Source organism: Pipra filicauda, unplaced genomic scaffold (genome assembly GCF_003945595.2).
Source record: "Pipra filicauda isolate LSUMZ 115617 unplaced genomic scaffold, ASM394559v2 scaffold111_size4109106_pilon, whole genome shotgun sequence".
Lineage (NCBI taxonomy): Eukaryota > Metazoa > Chordata > Aves > Passeriformes > Pipridae > Pipra > Pipra filicauda.
In genome coordinates, this window is record NW_024103563.1 from 611,038 (window position 1) to 632,273 (window position 21,236).

General features: G+C 36.0%; 1 protein-coding gene across 1 annotated transcript in view; it reads left to right on the forward strand.

Annotated features, from left to right (window-relative positions):
- Positions 1-21,236, forward strand: part of CCSER1 (coiled-coil serine rich protein 1) — a 637,592-nt gene that overhangs the window by 306,926 nt on the left and 309,430 nt on the right. The window contains exon 7 of the mRNA XM_027731767.2: positions 4,855-4,932. Within this exon, the coding sequence (XP_027587568.2) occupies positions 4,855-4,932 (78 nt within the window). The remainder of the gene's footprint in view (positions 1-4,854; positions 4,933-21,236) is intronic.

Below are 21,236 nucleotides of genomic sequence, written 5' to 3' on the forward strand. Positions count from 1 at the left end.
TTCTATGCATATAAAAATACTGTGTTTTTTTCCTCTGTATATACTCCACTGTAAACCAGAACCCCCTAGATCTCTTTCTTTAAATTTACACGTTTAAAAACATGTTTATTAAGGTGTTTTCCTTGCGCCAGCTACTAAATTATTTTTATGTTAAGAATTTTCATATTGCCATTTTTTTGAAACTGAAGAACCGGTAGTAATAGCAATTTGTGCCTAGTACTTTCATATTCTTACATTTTTGCATTTAATATAAGGAGAGGAGAGATAGGTAACTTGGTCAGTTTAAATATTTGAGTAAAATTAAGTTTATATTAAATATAAATAAACAATGTGAAAATATAATCTGAGTGTGAACTACTTCAAACACTGTAACCCTGCAACAAATTGTGGTTATGCACACTTTATGTTGCATGCTGGTTATGGGCTTTATAATTGATTCATCCTAATTAAAAGGCTAAAAGAGCATCTTTCCAGCTATTTTTCAAAGTAGAAAGTTACAAAATATGCTTCCTGCTGATCCCTCCTCGCTGAAAAAAATTATTGTGCAAAGTATTAGATTTGATAGACTTCCTGAGAACTCAGAGTCTTCTAAAATAAACAGTACTAGCCATACAAATGCTGTTAAGTGATAGATCAATGTCTTCTATGAGGTGAAATTTCCCACTGGCATTTCACAGCTCAGGTGATTAGCTTTGCTTACGTTGTAAGAGCAGTCAGGTCTAATCTGTACACCTGTATACTAATTGCTCATTGTTAATCAGTACAGAATTGAACGACTGAAAACATACTTGGCCACATACTAGCATAAAAATAGGTAGCAAGACACAGTAGCGGATGTAATTTATGCTTCATCCCTGCAGTGGGAGCTGCAATAACTCAGGTGGCCTTCTAAGCTATGGGAGCAGCAAGCAGCAGGACCAGACGAATGCTGGAAAATAATAATTAAATGTCTCAGCTTTTAATTGCATTTATTAATACTTAGTAAGAATAATTAACTATACCTTCTAATAAGAGAGACATGAAATAGATTTATGAAGTAATCACCTGAATTCTATTCAGAGATGTTAGAAAATAGGCCTATCCACCTTATAAGGAGGTACTCTCTCTTAGTGAGAGAGATTGGAGGTGTTGGGGACATTTTCTCAAACATGGTGTGGGGGTAAGAGATGAAAGTTTGTATTGTGTATCTACTGTTTTTTGTTATCTAAACTAATATTCATTTTTCTGGCCTCATTTTTTTAATAGGATTTTTTTGCATGATGTATGTGTATCAGCAAAGCCTCTTTGTGATGCTAAATAGTATTAGAAATTAGAGAGATCAGAGCACTCCAAAAGTGTATAGACCATTGTGCAGTCTGGATGAATAACTGGATTTCTGATTGTGTCTTTGTTTCTAACCTCCCTTCACAGCTTTGAGCAAATCACTTTCCCTTCTTTTTCACTTCCACAGATAAAATGGGATAATAACATTTAAGTACAATATTTCATACAGATGCTATGCAGACCCATTAATAAATCCATTTGCAGGTCTTTGATTATCTTCAGTGTATCAAAATGTCACTACTGAGTTTGCTGACTGCACTTATTAATTTCCTAGCTCTACTCAACTTCTAGATTATAAAATGATACTTTGTGACATAACTTATGATACAACTAAAACTATCACTCTGAAAGTCAGTTCAACACTCCTTAGTAAAAGCTATAAAGTACACAGATTGTCTTTTCTTCAGTTATTATAAAGATTTATTTGATCTCTAGCTCTAATATCCACTGAAGGTTTTCTCTGTCAGTATTAACTTCTTAGATCAATAAATTGTGATACTGATCTCCAGAGAAGTCAATGTCTGCCAAATACCATTGCAGTGTTTACCCTTGTTGAAAAGCAGTTGTAGCAAATTAAATTGGCTTCTGTCAGTGGACAGTCCTTATTTTATGGTACAATTAATGAGGGTTGATACATGGGCCACTTCCTAGAAAAGATGAGATTAAAGGCAAGAGTTTGTACCAAGAAAAATCCGAATTTATGAGGTGAGGTGAAGCTGCTTTCATTTAAAGAATAGTTGCTGCAGACTGGAAGATGACTCCTGTTTTCAAAGGAGCATGTTTTTCACAATGTGCACATACCTGATCGTCTGTATTGTTGGAAAACCACTGACTATATTCTCTACTCTGCTGTTAGACAATTTACATCAGAATGTAGGTTTGTGAAACATTCTGCTCTGAGGCAGGTATACACAAGTGGAAGAAAACAAAGCCAAGCCTGTAACTACTTTAAAACAGCTCCAGAAAGAGCTGCTTTTTCTTTTATCTGGCTCAAATGGTGGTTATCTGCCTTCAAACAGGATCCTGATCCTTGATCTCCAAGCAGGATGTAGAATTTTGTTCTCTTAGACTTGTTTTCTTCCTTTGCCTTCTTATCGGGAAACTTCATGATAGTTAATCACATTTTTAACATTGCTCTCCGAGGATAAATGATTAACATGGCATAGCAGTGACTCCAAGGTACCCATTCAGTTGCACAGGAAGGATGATGTATATTTAGACTGATCAGCTCCAGAAATTAGAATAAAACTTGAGCATTGATCTTTGTAATCATGGAAAAATTGCTGGAAAAATTCTAATAATGTCTAGATAATGTTCTGTATTTTAACAGCCTGTTCCAGACTAAAATTGGCCTAAAAGCACTGAAAAGACAACATCAAATAAAAAGTACCCCTTGGGTGAATTCCTCACAGTGATATTTTTTTATATGTACGGGGAGCTTTAGACTGCAAAGTGTGATTGTGATAAATACACCATGAACAGAATATTTAGGGGGGCTGTGATGTTGTTTGAAATTTTTAGTATATCCCTTCAGGAGGGCAAGCTGACAGCACCTCTCAAAGCAGCGATTAATTTTTAGTAGCTCAAGAAACAACACTTTTGGTACTGTCCCACTCAATTCTCTGCTATAATAAACTGTGTTAGTGCTACTGAATTAATTAATTTACAAAGGCATGGAAACAGCTGTGCATTCCTTAGAGGGGAAAATTACTCAAGTTCTTGGAGGGGGCCGCTGAGAGTATGTACATGTGAACAGCGCTGGTCAGGGACAGACTCTTCTGCCAATGCTCCTCTCTGGTCAGACTCAAAGTCTGGCCATTTTCAGTCCAGAAGCTGTGTAGTCACAGTGCTCCTTCGAATATACCCCATCTCTCAACAGCCTTACTACAGACATGGTGCCACACCAGTGTGACATTCAGGTGTGGGCTGGCTTGTGTCCAGTCATCATGGAAGAGCAGATGTTCTTCTGAGGTATGTGCCCTGAGATGTTTTGTCAAGGAATGTAATCATTGCAACTTCTAGTTGCAAATTAGGGCACTTGATTTGGTTTGGAAGCAGCTACTTGATTTTTTTTCCTGTCTTAGGTTTTTCCTATTCTGTGTAAATTAAAAGACAAATTGTCCTCAGCTGAACTGTTGGCTTTTGATGCAGAATGCTCCCACAGAGGAGGTGTCCAGTCTGTACTTTTGAGTTTAGTCTAAAAGAGCTATGTTTCACTTCCTTTTGTAAAGATTATTGGCCAGTTTTCTTGGTTGAGTGCAGGAGTCTATGTTAAGATTTGTAATGTTTCTGAATACCAGACTGATCAATTCTACAGAAATATTGGCTTTCTGACATGCTATAATTTCCCTTATTCCTCAACAACTTCTCTGTGTTCCATGTGTTATTAATTACCTGACTCTCTCTTAGGAAATAATTACCATGGTCCCCTTCTTTTTCCTTTATTTGCATCTCTTTTATTTAGCAAGTAACTGTTGTCTCTTCTTTCCGGTGTGGTGTAACTGATGTGTATCTAAGTAAATTGAGAAATTTTCTTAGTAGATGTTAACTTTGAAGTCTGTGCGCTGTGTTTGAGTTCTGACATAGGGATTTTGTACCCAAAATTTTATCTCATTTTTCATCATGTACCAGTTGGTTGAATAAAATGCAATGTCTCTACATAATGTAAAAATCTTCTGATGAGTGATCTGTTATCACTTAATGGGTGGAGCCATATTCTTCACTTGCAGAATTTGGGTTTTTTAAAGGGCTCAGAGTAGATTCATATTGATGTGAAAACAGGTATCAGATTAGTTAAACAAGCTGAATCCATTAATTCATTCTACATTGCAGTGTTACAGTACGAAAAGGAAATGCATTTCTAGGCCATGCAAATTTGTTGATTTTTTTTTGTATTCTTCATTATATCTTTTCTGTTTTATTGGTGGTTGTGATGGATTTCTTTTCATTTTATCATTTAAGGAGTTATGTTCCAAAAAGCATCTTATATTCTAGTTTTCTCCAGAACAGTTGTGTTATTGTTTATATATTTTTTTTTAAATCCAGATTTTATTCTATTATTATTACCATTCCAAATCTAAGAAGCTAAGAGCTTCCACACTTCTTTTCATATCTATCACAGCTGTAAAAATAATGACCATACTAACCAACAGAGGGAGTAGGGGTTTAGATCAATCTTTCAAGCATTTAGACTTGATAGGTCCATTGAAGATCAATGTCTTATTTTTATTAACAACTTTGGTCTTCCCTGTTTCTTTTCATATATTAGGGCTTATTTGTGTATTTGTGCATGTGTTTCAGTCTTTGAATGGGGAGTTAATTTAAAATAAAGAAAATGCAGAGTACTTAACCATTAGTGAAATACTTGAACTAATTACAAGTAAATAAAGTACAGATTGCAGTTGCCTTGTCAATCTAATTCTGTTGGATTTTCAGTGTTGTTTTCAAGCTTTTTTTCTTCTCTCGCAAAATGTAAAAAGCTGTCCACAGAACTTAATTGAAAATGCAAACTCCTGTGTGCTTTTCTTTCAGAGTACAGACATGAGTCCAGCTAGTAGTACCACCTCACTCCCTGTTAGCCCTCTCCCTGAGGAGCCATTATTTTTCAAGGTATGGTTAATTAATTTAATACTAAATATTGTCTATTAATTTTGGCTTATCATATTATCTGGGGTACTGTGAAGTGCTATTATTACTTCTTCCTTTTGTTTAAATTACTGTGGTATCAGCAGATGTCCTGTGTATATAGCAATAATGCAATTTTCAAGAAACACCTCGAATAAAATGTTATTAGTTTTGAGAGGAATATTTTTCCAGCAGACTAGAGCCACAAACTGTTATTTATAACACTGTGCTTTTATCCATTTCATGCGCTGGTGATACATTTTCATATGTGCATTCCTGGATATGTGTGTATCATCAACAAATTTCTCTTTATTTTGTATTTCAAGTACACGTTTTAATGAAACAGTGATTAGTTACTCCAAGGATACAGGAGACATTAAAGATCTGTCAAAGAACAGGTTTGTCGTAAATCCGGTGTAAGCCACAGGCCTGGCATTTTAATAATTTTAATAATAAATGTTTGGACAATGTCCACAACTTAATTAGGTTTAAGCTTTGAGGAGTAAGTGACAGTGTGTCACTTTTTTAGCTGACTTCATGGTATCCTGGGATACAGAATGGCCTTAGGCAGAGCCGGACTCTTGGAAGAGTTCTCCTGAGGCCACCCAGGTATTCAGAGCGGTGCTGTGTTGGGAAGCAAACAACTTTCCAGTTGTTTGGTTAGATAAAGAAGAGGGAACTTGTGTCTTCCTCACCATTGACTCAACTGTCATAATACGGACTAAGTTACACTCACAGGAATATCTCTTTTAAAAATTTTAAATTTTCCCTCTCCTGAATAAGTTTCCACCTTCTGTTTGGATAGAATTAGTTGCTTGCACTGTGTTTTCAGTCACTTTGTGATGATGCTAAATTACAAAGAACTGGAATGAATAAAGTTTCATGATATAAAGTTTGTGTCTCTCCTGCACATGGCACAGGAAATACCAGCATCCTTCAGACCTGGCCAACTCTGGAAAAAAAACCCTTTTTTATTTTTTCCATATTTTGTATGTCTGTGCAAGACTTGTAGCCTATAGGTCATAATCAACTAGCTGTTCATAAACAGCTGATTCCTGTTATTAGAATGGTTAAGGATTGTGCTTGCTCAGTTGTTTCATCAGCAGAGGTGATGATCCCAACAAATGAGATATCAGTGGTCAGCTGTTCACTGATTCTCATTCCTCTTTTGGGATTTCATGTTTACAAGACCCCTGTCCCTCAGTCACATGTGGCTGACATTGAGCAATGTTGTGCCAAGATACCGGCGTGCACATCTTTTTTCCTTGGGACAACACATTAAAGGCACACTGAAGTCTGGTCAACATCCTAAGTCAGATTCAGCAGTTATTGTATCTCCCTGTGCCTGGAAAACCACTAAGATATGTCACATAAGAAGAAATGGTCTGCTAGCACAGATAAAGGTGTAAGAGGTAAGAAAATCTAACTTGAAAAAGTACAATGAACTCTCATGCTGAGGTAAGCAAATGCTGCTCTGTTTGCATCAGGGAAGCTCTGACAAGTACACTGTAGTGCCTTTATTTTTGGAGGAGATGGTGCTTGTATAGCTCAAAATGGGTTGTAAATTACTTATTTGGAGTGGAATAGTCGCTCTAACAAAACAGTAAAGAAATTTTTCAGATTAAAAGTCTAGTAGAAAATGGTACAAGAAACTGAAAAATAGGGCAGGGAGCATTATTTAATTTTCATTCAGTTTTCAAAACAGGAAACATTTTCCTCTGGAATTCAAGTAAAATGGAGGTCAGACCAGGAAAAAGTCAAATACATCTCACAGCCAATGGCCTTTAGTAGAAAAAAAAAGAGTAATTTACAATGTAACAATTTCTGTTATTTCTCCTTGACTCACTCCAAGAGAGAGCAGTATTGTTCCAGTAGTAATGTGCATAACAGGTTTTACAAGTCATAACCCTCTCCAAATACTGTCAGTCAATAATATTGGCTTTTGATGATGGGATGATGCATTTCCCTTAGCAACATGATAATAACCTTTCCCACATCCTTCCTGTAGAAATGAAGATTGAAAAAGAAATTCCATTCTGTGGTTCTGAAAACAGAGGTGAAATGAAGCAGGGCCCTAAAAACTACCTCTCTTTGGGATAGTTGAGGATCTCTGAGCTAATGAGCTTTTATATTAGACTGTGAAATGAAACCCAACCCCAGTTTTCAACCATACCAAGAAAGACAACTGTCCTTCCTTGGATTTTAACAATTTACCTTTATTTTTGTTTAAAGAAAGAATACAAATCCTGTCATCATACTCTTGTTTTACATCCAACTTCACCAAAGCAGAAGCCTGTCATTTTTAATCCCACAGGATATGTGCTGTATAAATATGGAGAACCTAAGCTTGTTCAAAACCATTTTAAGATTTTGAATTTAATCTAATGGAAGTTTGCTTGCACTCCTAACATGGAACCCAGCTACCATTCTCCCAGTCTATTCCACATGCTGTAACATGCAGCACTGCCAGAAAGATGCAAATCATAGGAGACCATACTCAGGAGTATTTGGAGGAAGATCACTTCCAGTGCAGCAAGAGATACTCCACCTGGGTCCATTGTATGCTGCTATTTTAATTGAATCATTGGGCTTTTTTTTATGTTAAGACTGTACCGTTAAAAGAGCATAAGTGATACCTAGCAAAAGGAATAGAAAACAATTGAGTAAGAAATAAAGGTAGCCAACTCCAGTGCTGTTTAATCCTAAAAGCAACCATGAGAAAATGAAAAGATAAATATATCATTAGCGCCATTCAGCAACTTTTGCTCCATAGCTATTGTAAATAGTAAATTTTGTTTTCTGTGAGGAAAAAGCAACTTTACACAACAGCCAGAAATGCACACAATTTTGTGTGCCTTCGGGTTTCCTTCTCCCTGTGGAGTTAGTGACAAACAGGTATTCAGAGCAGTCTTCTTTAGCTGTGCTCTTCAAAATCTTGGAAAAAAGTCCGATTCAGCTGCATATGCAGACACTTTTGAAAAGTTTTTCTGAATGAATTTTTGATAAAACACTCATAGGCATTTCATTTTAGTGATTATTATTATGTCAAATTCCAGCTTTCAGTCCTCTGCTGTTTTCCATGGTTAAAAGTGTTTAAAAAAGCAATGTACTTTCTCATATTATGGGAAAAATTTATTTCTCCTCTCACAAAACAACATCATCTTTGTTGATGGTTTTGAACTTAAACTCTTCTATAGAGAGGATCCTCCTTTGAACAGAAATTTATTATTCTGTCCCTGTATAATATTGCTTGAAGAATTAGGTCCTTATCTTGTGGGGAAAAAGTTGTGTCACAGTTGAAAAATTTTAGAATTAAAAATTTGAAATAAAACAGTATTTGTTATGCAACTTTAACTCAAGTGTTATTCTATGTTATAATAGCAAAACCGTAGCTGGCTCAAATGTGAGTGACTTTTAATTATGACTACTTATATCTATGCTCATTAGCTGGAATTAAAAATAATCCTGCCTTTCATTTAGAAGATAAGTGAAGGAAGGGGTATTTCTAAAAGGTCAACTTACCAAGCAATGTCTCATCAATTTTTTAGAACCTGTTCTTTTCTCCTACTCATTATACTGTGCTTTATTATAATAGTATTTTATTATTTTTAAACTGTTCTAAAATATAGTGACAGCCTTTTAAGAAGAGATATATGACAGCCATTTAGTACATAAGATATCTAATATTACCTAATTATACATTATCTATTATAATGAGCATCAGTCTCACTGGTTATTAGCCACAACCAAGTTGTAAATAATAACCATAAATTTATTATAGGAATGTTTAATTGTGTTTCAATTCTATGATTAATCTCAACCATGCTTTACTAATTGTCATTAAACAAAAGCAAAAATAAATCTTCCATCCTCTCCTTTCTGCTTTGAGGGAGTTGAGAATTTCCTTCAGCATTTGTTATCTTACTGTGTTCTGACTTCTGTAATTAATACTCTTCATGCAAATTCCCTAAGTAAGAAAATGTAAGTGCCAGCAGAAGCCACAAAAGCTAACAGTCCTCAGCAGTGTTACCACTGCTGTAGGTCTATATAGATCTATACTAAAATAGGTCTGTACTAACAGTTCTGCTGTTCATCCTGCAGCTCTACTGGCTCTGTAAACACAGATCTTTGCAGTCATTGATGGGCACAACTCTGGCAGCTCATGACATTTGTGCATACAACTTAGCAAGAGATAAATTTTCCATTTGGTCAATAATCAGATTAATAATTTTGCTGCGGATGTTTGGAATAATCAATATGACAGTCACAATAGTGATTGCTGGTTAGCCCAGCAGACTTATCTTTGAGAGTGTGACTTTATATATCCAGGTGAAGAATGAGGTCATTTCCTAACTTAGTCAGCAATGATGACAAAAAAATGGGCCTATACTTCAAAAAGCTTCTTATGCTTATTGACACAGCAGGCATATTTACCCTTTCTACCTTAAATGCAGTATTCCCAATATTTTAAATATTTGTTGTCACTTCTTTGAATAAGACCATTTTAATGTATTGTTTGTTTTTGAAACATACTCTGAAATAATCACATAGACATTCTGACCCATGGGCAGATAGAGGTTAGGGTTCACTCATCGTCTTTCATGGGCTGGAGGCCTCATTAGCTCTCATCCATCTCCTTCCGCCCTCTGCCTGAATTTCTGCTTCCTCTGAGAAGCATGTAAGTTCTGAAGCCTCTGTGTTTTTTGTTTGTTTTTTTGTTTGTTTGGGTTTTTTTTTGGGGGGGTGGGTTTGGTTTTAGAGGTTTTTTTGTGGATGCTTTTGGTATTTTTACTAAAGTGAGTAGAGTTATACAAGTATGACTCATGCAACCCCACCTCTATTAATCTGCTGCCCCAGTCTCCATCTTATTTTAAACCAGTCTGTCACCATTCTTCAGTGGTTTAATCAATTCCTCCCACTTTTTAATTTTATTTCCATGTCAGTATTTGCTTTCTTTATGACTCCTTATGTCCTACTGGTGTAGCACAGACTTATAAAAGCCACATCATCACAGCAGCTTTCTACCTTTGATGAAAGCCTTCAATTTTGTAATTTCTCAAAAAGATTTATACATCTGATTTGTTTTGCAGTCTTTATCATCCTAGTCTATGATACTTGCAAAACCACTGAATTTATTCTGAAGGTAGGAGTCCAAAGTAGGTATTATGGGTCCTATTGCAAGAAGCATCTATATATCTATTCACTCTGTTTTCCTTTTCCTTAGTAGCTCTCTACACACTTTTCCTTAGGAACAGGGTTCTACCAGCAAGCCTATCTGATTATGACCACATCACCTGTTTCATGAGTAATATTTGCATCAGCCCATCCAGCAGGGTGTGGATGTGGCTATGAAATTATCTTCCTCAGCTTTGACTGATATGAAATGGAGTGAAAAAGAATAGTATTATCAAAATAGAACTTAATAAAAGAAAAAAATTAAAAAACAACTCTTTATGTATTTTATGTGTGTCCATTGAAAAAGCTTTCCTGTACACCATGGAACCAGAAATACCTACCTTTTCCTTCAAGTTTAGAAAGGAGGAAATGTAGAAGACAGCAGAGCTACTGTATAATCCAAAAATACTGCTATACAATTTTGAGGAACACTGTATGTGAGTTAATCATTCAGATAATGTTACTGCTTAAATACTTTGGGCTATTACACGTCCCTACATGGGTGTATTTGATTTAGCTCTCTTAGGGGACATTGGGTGAGTAAGGAGAAACAAATAGACTAAATAAGCAATTTTCCAAAGCAGAGTAAAGACCAGGATGCTGTAATGAAGTGTTAAAAAACAGACTGTAGGAAAGAGTGGACTTAAAATGCCTCAATGGATATTCTTTTCTGAATGACTGATGTATAGTTAAGGAAGATTTTATCACCCAGACGAAAGTAGTCTTGAGTGCCTGTGGGTAATCTATACCTGCCAGACTTCATGTATGGAGAAGACAGACAAATATTTACACATTCTGAACATAAGATGATATTTCCTGAGATTACCATTTCTTTCAGGGCTTGCAGCTCAAAGTCTAGTCTGAAAATAAAATACTTCAAGAGAGGTAATAGCGGAAGGCCCTGACACGTGAAATGTGGGATCATTCAAGAAAACTTGTTTGAACTCAGTAATAGGGTTGTCCTGGTGCAAGGACGTTTACTTAAAAGAAGAGATTACTTTTTATTGCAGAGAGTGTAGGTACAACATCAGTAATTTCCCAGTGTCGCTGATATAATTACTAAAAAAATCAGGAATGACCCTGAGAACTATGTTGTATTGTCTGATTTCTTTCTGCCTCAATGCCTTGATCATAGTTTACTTTCTTTCCCAAATTTTGTGGACATGCATTTTCTTTTAGCATGTTTTCCTTAATTTGTTGAAACTTTTGTCATAGCATGACAGTTAGTTCAATATTTCAAAATTGTAATCTATGATCTTAGGCAAAATTGATGTTTTTAGTGCTGTAAATTCAGTTAGTTTACTCAGTGGGGCACATACAGGAAAATTATTAATGTATATCTTATTAAAGTCTCCAAAAGCAACCAGAAACACGGATGATGCTTCAACAAAGGAATGCAGAAGGATCATCATTACTTTTCATTACTGATATAATCAGTACTACAAGGGTAGATATTGGGTTCATTCAGGTTCCTTTCCCTCAGGCAGGCGCATGCTCACATTGTGTTCTGATGCATACCTACAGAGTAAGTTTGTCCTGCTGAGTACTCTATATCTAATATTTAAAAGTCATAGAACTTGTAACATTATGGGTTCCTGACAAGGTGTTATCACTAAGACTATGAAAAAAGATTTTCTTGAAACTCCATGGGAGGATTTTGATATACCCAGTAAGAGCACTAAAAGTTCTTCATCTCAGTACAGATGGTAAATCCTCCTAATTTCCCTTGTCTAGGGACTGATAGGTGTAAGTAAATCTGGGGGAGTACCTTGGCATGTTGAAGAATCCATTCAGTGCAGGTAGCTTGGGTGCAGCTCCAGGATGAGCTCTGGGGAACAGAAGGCAAGGTAGGAACTCCTGAAATGCTGACCCTTTGTTTATCAAAGGGCCTTGGGACATTTGGCCCTGGCAGGTGACTGGACACTGAGGGACACAGCAGCAGCAGATGATTCCAGACTTTCCTGCCCTTAGACTGTGAGGGTATAAAAGCCCAGGATTTCTTTTGTTCAGGGTCCCTCTTTGGAGACAGTTAAAGCTGTTATGTAGTTATTGCACTGTCATTAAATTATATTAAAGATCTGGACATCTGAGACTCTGCTGTGGGAAACGTGGTCTGACTGTGAGTGTGGGGTGTGTAGCTGTGAAGGGGCCTCGGTCCCAGCTCAGAGGGTGTGAGAGTGGATGCCAGGGTGGCTCCTGGATGCTCAAACAGAGAACTTCCCTTAACAGGCATTTTTAAAATATGATGAGTTTATTTTTAGTGAGCAGAATTATTATTATAAGAGGTTTGGAGTAAAATTCTGTTTAAATCGATGACACAGTGCCCACTGACTACAGTGGCATGTGCCTTCGGGTCATGGATGGCATGGATTATATCAGAGGCATCAGTTACTTTAAAAGTGAAAATGTTAATCTGTACTGACCATTTTAACCCCAGCAGTTATTTTAAAGGTGAAAATGTAAAACCATATTGACCATTCCAACCCAAGAGTACTTTTTTTGTGGTTGTATTGTCATAAATGAGATAAAATTCGAGTGTTTCCATAAACTTCATTCAGTGTAGTGAAAATGTAAACTGTTTGCAATGCAGGAATTAATTTAATAATAATTATTTACTTTCCAGTATGTGTTAGAGCAATATATGTTTTCTTCCTAGAATAAATTAAACAAACTGGGGACTTGAAAATGGGTTTCCTGCATCTAAGATGTGTATTCTCACTGTAGCAGGTGGTTTCTCTCTTTCTGGCCAATGACCACATTTTTTATCCAGAAAGCGTCTGAAAGACATTTGCATGGAAACTTAATGTGTTTTTGACAAAAAGTTTTGGCTTTGTCAAATAAATGATTTCAAATGCAAATCATGCAGTCCTTGACTCTTCTAACAAAACATGTATGAACGACTTTCCTGGTGTTGAAATAAGTAATGTTAATGACCACATTTTCAAACACAATCCTTGTAGAAAACAGGAAAACTGTAAGAAATACAAGATTAGTGTTTTGAAATTCTTATCAAATTGAATGTCTCAAAAGTATGACACTAAAAGTAACTGACTGATTTTGGTAACATTCACCTAGAGTTTGAAGAGACAGATATTTTGGTGAGCAATTTAGACAGCTATTAAGGAGTGGATATATTCTCTTAAGTGTAATCACCTGAAATTAAAGGCAAGGTTTAATTGCTGAAACAGAGACACCTTGTGCCACTTAGGAAACCCAGCTATATCCTGTCTTTCCTCTTGCTCTCTAGTAGAGCAGACAAGGTACTGAGCAGTGATGAGTGCTGTGGTTTGATTTTTGTTGTTTCCTGGTTTCTTTTTCATTTGAGTTTGTTATTTGGACATGCTGTGTCTCTTGGTAAGTTTTAAACTTCTTTACAAGCCACTTGTTTATACTGTGCTGTTTAATTTTACCAAGGGATGTGACTTGTCTGGGAGGCTTTGATTGCATCATACAGCTGGTGACTTACAGTGTTTGGTTGGGACTTTTGAAGTGCTGTTCCTCTTTCTACCAACCTTTGCATGGTTGTATAACATTAAAGCTAGTTCTTTGTGAAAAAAATATTTTCCCCTGCATTTAAAGATTATAAGATGGCAATATTGGGGTAATTTTTTTTGTTTCTGAATGGTGTAATGTAGTCTTATTTTAAGCCCTAGCATGTGCGTGCCATTTACTCTCTGTTCTTCTCCTTGCTATTGGTACAGTTCAGTACTTTGATGGTTGGTAGTGAAATGTATTCGTATGTTTAAGGTGACCTTTTAATGCCTTATCATTTGTTTAGGAACCATAAAGTTTTCTCCTCCCTTTTACACAATCTTTTAAAAAGAGGAGAAGTAAAAAGGTATCTTTGTTTATTGAAACAATATGTACCTATATGATCTGGCTCTTAATAGTAGTCCAGAAAAGTTATGTCTCTTTACATATGTAGAATAAGAAATCTATTTATTCAGGTTTTTTTCATTTATCAGAGATTAATAAGAGTTCTGAAAGGCATTGGGGATGAAGACAATGGGAAGTGTCAGTTTTAATTCTTTTTAAAATGTTGAAAACCTAGTCTCTAGGCTGTGGGTATATTGCATTGTTGTCATGGGGAAAATGGATAGCAAAATGCCATTTGTACTTAAATATCTTAGAGATAACTTTGACAATTTAAAAAAAAAAAACAAACCTGTAATTTTTAAAAAATATAAATTTATAAACATTTTTAAATAAATGGATGAGGATATGATTTACTTGCAAATTTCTGTTAAAAAAAAAGGAGGGGCTAAAGGAAAAAAAGAGCGCTGCCTTCATGGTTGAAGGAATTGATAATGGGAGGGGAAGGACAAAAAAGCCTAAAAACATACTTAATCACTTGATTTTGTCCTAGTGAATAAAGAACTAAATACTCAGCAGATCATCTGACAGAAAATCAGAGAGAATACATGAACTAAGAAAGATACTTTTTTTTTTTTTTTTTTTTTTTAGATTTGATGTCTTTGAGCAAGGATGAATGCTATAGATGAGAAGGAATAGCAAATTTTTAGTTTGGATAATATTTTCAAAGTGTTTTAAACTTGTGCAGCTACGTGGTACACTGTTATGGGTAGCCTTCTGATAGTTGTGTAATTTTAAATATGAGTTCTGAAAGATTAGATGAAGATAATGAGTTTGTATGGAAGAAAGTTTTCTTAAGGCACATGTCTGATTCCCAGGTCCCTATCTGTAAAATCTGATGTTTGTTGGTTCTTGCAAAAAGCAGCTTTCCTTTGTGATAAAATGATCATTTCAGTTCATGGGATCTGGCTTTGTAGTAAATTTTGAGAAGTTTTTTATCTTGATATGACCAGAGAACATTGAAAATTTATGTCCAAATAATTATAGTTTTTCATGAGATTAAGATTAGCAAGGACTTGTGGATCAAGGTATGATGAAGGTATCTTTAAGTACAAAACTGGGGATCTGAAAAGAGATAGGAGTAATCCTTTTCCATTAATTCTGAGTAGTTCAGTTCCTAGACAGCAGATGATGAAGTTCATTGAGGTCAGCAGCGTGGTTGCTCTTTGATAGAAATTGGGAATGACGGGGACCTCCTCTCCATCCCAACCAGTTCTTTACTCTTGTAGTGTTTATTCTCACCAGTATTGTATAGTTCCAGTCCTCATTTCATTAAAGTCACCTTTGAACAGGCTTTCAGTCCCCTAAAGGTTCTGTTCCTCTGGTGTCTGATTATCTCTGTTTCCTGAAATCAACGTGACCATTTTCTGTAATCCTTATAAGTCTTGACGTTGTCAGTACCCAAGAAAGGAATGAACCAGCATAACTGATTGTTGTTTATTTTGTTGTTTTTTTTTTTTTTTTCTTCACAGTGAAGTTTCAGATTTAAGTGGAGAAGCACATAATGCTCAACAAGCCTTTACAGAGCAAAACTTGTTTCTGGTGCTTCTAACAAGATGCCTAAATAGCCAGTTTATTTCAATAAATCAGTAAAAAGAGGAAAAGCTCAGAAAAAAAATAGTTTATCTACAGCTGAACCAATGGAAAAATCATGAATAAGGAATAAATAGTTCTTACAGGCAGCATGACACAAATATTATTGCTGAAGTTTTTTTGTTTACTGTTCACTAAAATACATATTACCTCACTTTGACAGACTGCGATGTCTGCATCAAATTAGAAATGCTTAGGAAACAGAGACTAACTGGAAATCTGCAGTGTGTAATTATGTATCCTAATAAAAAATATGCAATAAAAGCAAGAAAAAAACAAATAGGAAGAAAAAAGGGGAGAGTGAATGTTTAAAATAAAGTAATTATTAGGCATGCCAGTGTTAAAGAACTTAGGAGTTTCACACACAAATTATCAACTTTTAGTACTGTGAGAGAAAAAGTTTAAAGATATTAAATATTGTTTTCGATCTGGTATTGCAGCTGATAAGTAGGATGAAATTGAGATACTGTTTGAGAGGGGAACTTGGACTGTAGTGTTACCTTACTAATTCTGAGTGATTGTTTGGATTGCTCTAGGTCAGTTTTCTTTGGTCAAATTTTCAATCTCTTTGGCTATAGGTCTTTCTGTACTTACAAACTTAATAGGCCAGAACCTCTGTGCAAGCAGTTCTGCATGTGCATTTGCTGCTTTGTCCGCAGTGAGCTCTGGTCACTGAGCAGCACTGAGAGGAGGGATTTTGTCAAATTGACCACTTGAAGGCAAGTTGTCATATCAATACAGAATTAAATTTGGATAAGGAACGGTTTTCCTGTCCCATGGAAATGTCAAACATTTCAGTACACTCTTGTGTTTCCTAGTAGGAAACAAGCAGATCATATGCCGTGTCATTTGGTCACCCCAAGCTGTAAGCGGCAAAGTCTTTGGCTGTGACAGAAAGGTGTTTGTCATGATTAGAAGTGACCAAAATGGTACTTGTGGCTTCTTGGTATCTTCATTGTTTTGCTTTATGCTCTGCTGTATTCTCGAGGGTGATTCTTCAATTGCAAGTTGGTATATCTGTTGTTTATTGCCGTGTTTTATAAACATTTTGAATGAATAATATGTATAGGCTTTTAAGTTATTAATCCTTTAAGCCTTTTGCTTCAGTCTCCTCTTTTGAATATCTTTATCCTCTTCTCTTCTACAACCACAGAATGGTTGGTATTGGTATTCTTCATTTCCATAATTATCCTTAGTAATGCGTGAGGATGAATGCAGATTTTTTAGCAAAATGATAATTCCTTATCATGACAGGAAAAAAACCTCACAGAATTATCTGTCCATAAATTAAACCAACATTCTATTGAGCTTAATATGTTTTATAAAGAGGTATGCACCTCTTGGACAGAAAGGGGTCCTTGGAGTAAATGAAATTAATTGGGAAAAAAGTAACAAATGTTATGAAGCTGTCTCTTTTTTTTTTTTTTTTATGTATCAGTACTACGATCATATAAATGCTACTCACACATCAACTAGATATCTTCAGCATGCAAATTTGATGTGACTGGGGCTTGTTATTTTGCACAGCAAGAGTCAAAGGAAGCCTGAGCCCTGTAGTTCCAGTATTTCTGGGCAATCAACTGTGCCAATGATGTCCAATTTAAGATGGGTGAATGGATGGACAGGTGATAGTGTCAGATGGACCATGCCACTTCTCTCCTCTGTAATGAAGGAATGATGCCTCCCTAGGTCCATTCCAAAGCCTAGGATGTTCACTGTGTATACATACAGAACTGACCTATAGTTCAGTCCAGATACATTTAACCTGACTTTTCTACATTGCGAAACATTGGGAAATTGATTAAAGGGTTCAGCTGAAAAGATTCCCCTGCAGATATAAAATATACATAAGCTGTGCAACTTTTTGTACTTTTCAACCATACCAGCCTAATCAGTAATTATTTTTTTTTTTTTCAGTTGAGATGTAGTTTTCATAAAATCAGTTTAGGCTTAAGAATGGTTAAAGGAAGTTGGGTTACAGAAGTACTATTTCTTTAAATGAGTCAAGTGACATCTTACTTTCTCGGTATGTGCCTGTTGTGGGAGTGAAAAAAAGCCACCTGACTGTCACACTGTGGTTAATGGAGCATTAGATTGTTGAGCAAAATTGAGCATTTGGCAGTGTAACCAAAATGTTTACAACCAAGATGTTTAGTGGAATTGGACAGTTGTTAGGTTAAATCAACAGAAGCCATCTTTCTTTGCCCTGCATGAGTTCAGTTTATCAGGTAGCTCTTTCCATCTGTTTGCGGTTTTTTCATGTCTTAAATAACAGCATGTTCATAATTTTGTCTTGACTCAGTTTTTTCTCTATGATATCAACTCCTACAGAACAAAATTTTGCACAAAATATCACATGGCTAACACCGGAAAAGTATCTCCTCTATAAATGTTTTACCTAAAAAAGGGTTCAAATATAGTCTGTGATGTGACAGTTGATGTTAGTCCTGTTTTTAAATGAAAATGCTGGTATGTTACATGATGAGAAACACTGCCAGTATGAATGAGGATTCATCTTGGGCCACTTCAAAAAGATGCCATGAAAAACATTAGCATCTTGGGAAATTTTACTGTGTTATACCAGCTTCTTGTAGATTGACTGTTACTCCTTCCCAGTCCTTTGGGCAATTGAATTTTTAAAAGTAATAATTTGGAGGCTTTTGAGAATTTTTACAGTGAGCTGATTGTGTTTCCTGGTGTGATTCTTTTGGCTTCAGCATAGGCTTGTCCCCAGTGGTGTTTATAGGAGTCTCCTGCAGAGTAGGCTGATTGCCACTTGTTACCCTATCATTCAGCAAAGAAGTAGTTACTCAATGCTCTTGAAAAATTTGTGATAACCGTTTCTGGTGTTAAATCTATTTGGCACTAGAATTAGTATCTGTGGGTATCATGGTGGTATAAACAAATGCAATTCTAAGAACTTAAAGAAATTGCTGATGTTTACGCTGCAACTTTAGCTGTAAATTTATTTAAAAGTACTGTATAAGGGTCTAACTGGTTAAATGACTACAAAAGTGATTTTAAAAGATCCAGACTGGTAGTCAGTTACCCAGGAATGTGACAATGTCGCAGCCTTAGCTCCATTATTTACTTGTAAGGATACTATTGTTCCTATGACAGCTATCATATTACTATGAAGAGTCAACTGAGAGTGCACACTGACACTTTAAAATTTGGTTTAGAAGTCCACATTTTAACTGTTTAATTCCTCATCTTAAGGATGCATCAATGCTTGCTGGATTCTTGGTATGTGAACAAGGATTCACAGTTTTATAAAACATCCATGCTGCCTTCCCAAAGAGGTGGAATATGTCTACTTCTTTAATTTTGTTTTTGTGTTGTGTGAAACATGCTGATAACACATAAATAGATGTGAGGATCATGGATCAATACCACCATTATAATTTGAACAGAGAAGACTTGATAATCCAGAATAGAATTTGATAATCCAAAATGACCTTGTTTTAACAAAAAAAAAAAGTTGTTCAGAGAAGAGATGGAAAATACATCCATGTAGTTGATGACCTAGAGAATGAATTGTATGCTTGTCAATCTTTATTATGTGTGTGAAATTTTTAAGAGTACTTAAAAGAAAAAAAATCATTGCAACGATGTATATATAGTACAGATTGGCTGCCACGCTCTGTTGTGCAGACATGAAGTTGTTGGGTGGCTTTCTCAAGGTCATAAACCACCCAGGAGGTGTGAACCTCCCTATTTCTTTTCTATAACAAGTTGAATATATTTTTTCAATTAAAAAAAAAAAAAAGGTTTGAGAGTTTTTTAACTTGAAGTAACAAAATAAATGAAAGGGAAAAGTACAGCATGGAGTTGTGACTTTATGAAAAAGCTTGTCAGTGACAGATCCAGATCTCATTATCTTCCACTTTACTACTTGCTGCTTCCCTGGCTTAATCTCTTTTCAAACTTGGTATAATCTTAAACCTCCAGAAGAAGCAGTCACATTCCCAGCCTCGCTTCTCTTCTGTCATCATGAGTGTTTGTATGCGAGATCTCTGTTTTGGTTTTGCTCCACTTGCTTGCATACAGGTGGAAAATGAGCTGGATTTGAGGAAAGGGCAGGACCTTGGCACAGGATCTGTTTATTCTAATAAATTATTAATTGAACTATAAGCCCAAAACAAGTTACTTGCAGTAAGTGACATTAAGTTCTTTTATTAGTTTAATGAAAAAGGCAAAACAAACACAGAACCCACCACAACTGTTTTCCTCATGTGACAAGATAGAGCAAAGTTTTATGAATGAAACAACTTTTGGTACATCTGTAGGTGACAGTGATCTGTTCTGGTCAAGAACACATAAACATCCCGTTGCAACTAGAATATGCTGCCACTGAAAGGATAACCAATGGAGATCAAGGGTACCTGGAATGAGGACATAGTTTATCGGATGATGGGACTTCGTAGAGCTTCTCTATGTACCAGGCTTACCCAAGAAGTGTTACGAGTAGCAGAAGTGTCATAGGTAGAGAGTTCTATTTTGCACCATGATGTGATGGTTTTGTCTGGGGTAGAGTTAGTTTTCTTCAGAGTGGCTGGTATGGGGCTGTGTTTTGGATTTATGCTGAACACACCATTGATGATATAGAGATGTTTTGTTATTGCTCAGCAGGACTTACACAGAGCCGAGACCTTTGCTCTTTTCGTACTGCCACACTGGCAAGGGGGCTGGGTGTACATGAGAGGGTGGGAGAAGACACAGCCAAGTCAGGTGAATCAAACTGACCAAAGGGATATTCCAGACCATATGACATCATGCTCAGTATATAAAGTGGGGGAAGAAGGACCAAGAGAGGGATGTTTGGAAGGGATGCTGTTTGTCTTCCCAAGTCACAATTGTGGAAGTGGAGTGTTATGTGAGAGGCTCAAACCAGATCAGCAAAGCAGGAAAGTTGTCTCCCATGGCACAGGGGCAACTGAGAAGTGACTGTGGTTCTGTTCAGTTCTCCTCAAAAAAAGCAGAAATTTTCTGTACTTGAAAAATCATATGCTCGTTTTAATCCTAGCGGAGTATTTTGGGTTGGGTGAGTTGAAGACCATTCAGACTTAATGTAGTTTTTAGAAAGTTTAATATAAAATTTATTTTACTGTAAAGTTTACTATCAGGCTCCCTGGGGAACTGATTTCACCCTGATATCTACCCATCCACAGATACACATATACATTTCTTACAGACATACTTACTATAAACATACTGTCAATTTATAGCTGCTTTTTAAAAAAAAAATTACACCTGCTTTTATTCAGAGCTGCGTCTATGTAGCTCTTGACAGCAACCTACTCATCCTCTTTTTCTCCTTTGTTTCATGAGAAGAAAGGGCATTAAAAGAAAATAGGAGGAAAAGTAAATCAAATGCCAATCAAAGGTTCTTATCAAGAGCCCCAGAACAAGATTGCATCTGCCTGTGATTTTCGAAAAGGAGTGCTGGATTTTTCTTTCTCTCTGGATGTACAAAAGGCAGAAGATTGCAGGGATGGGAATTTCCTTTTGTGATTTACAAAGATGTGTTTAAATTACAACTAGTGCAAGCTTTGTGCTATTCTAGTAGTTTATTTATAGAGAAAGATGGCCTTGGGTTTAAGGTGCAAAAGTGCAAATAGGAGTATACAGATCTTCTGTCCCACAAA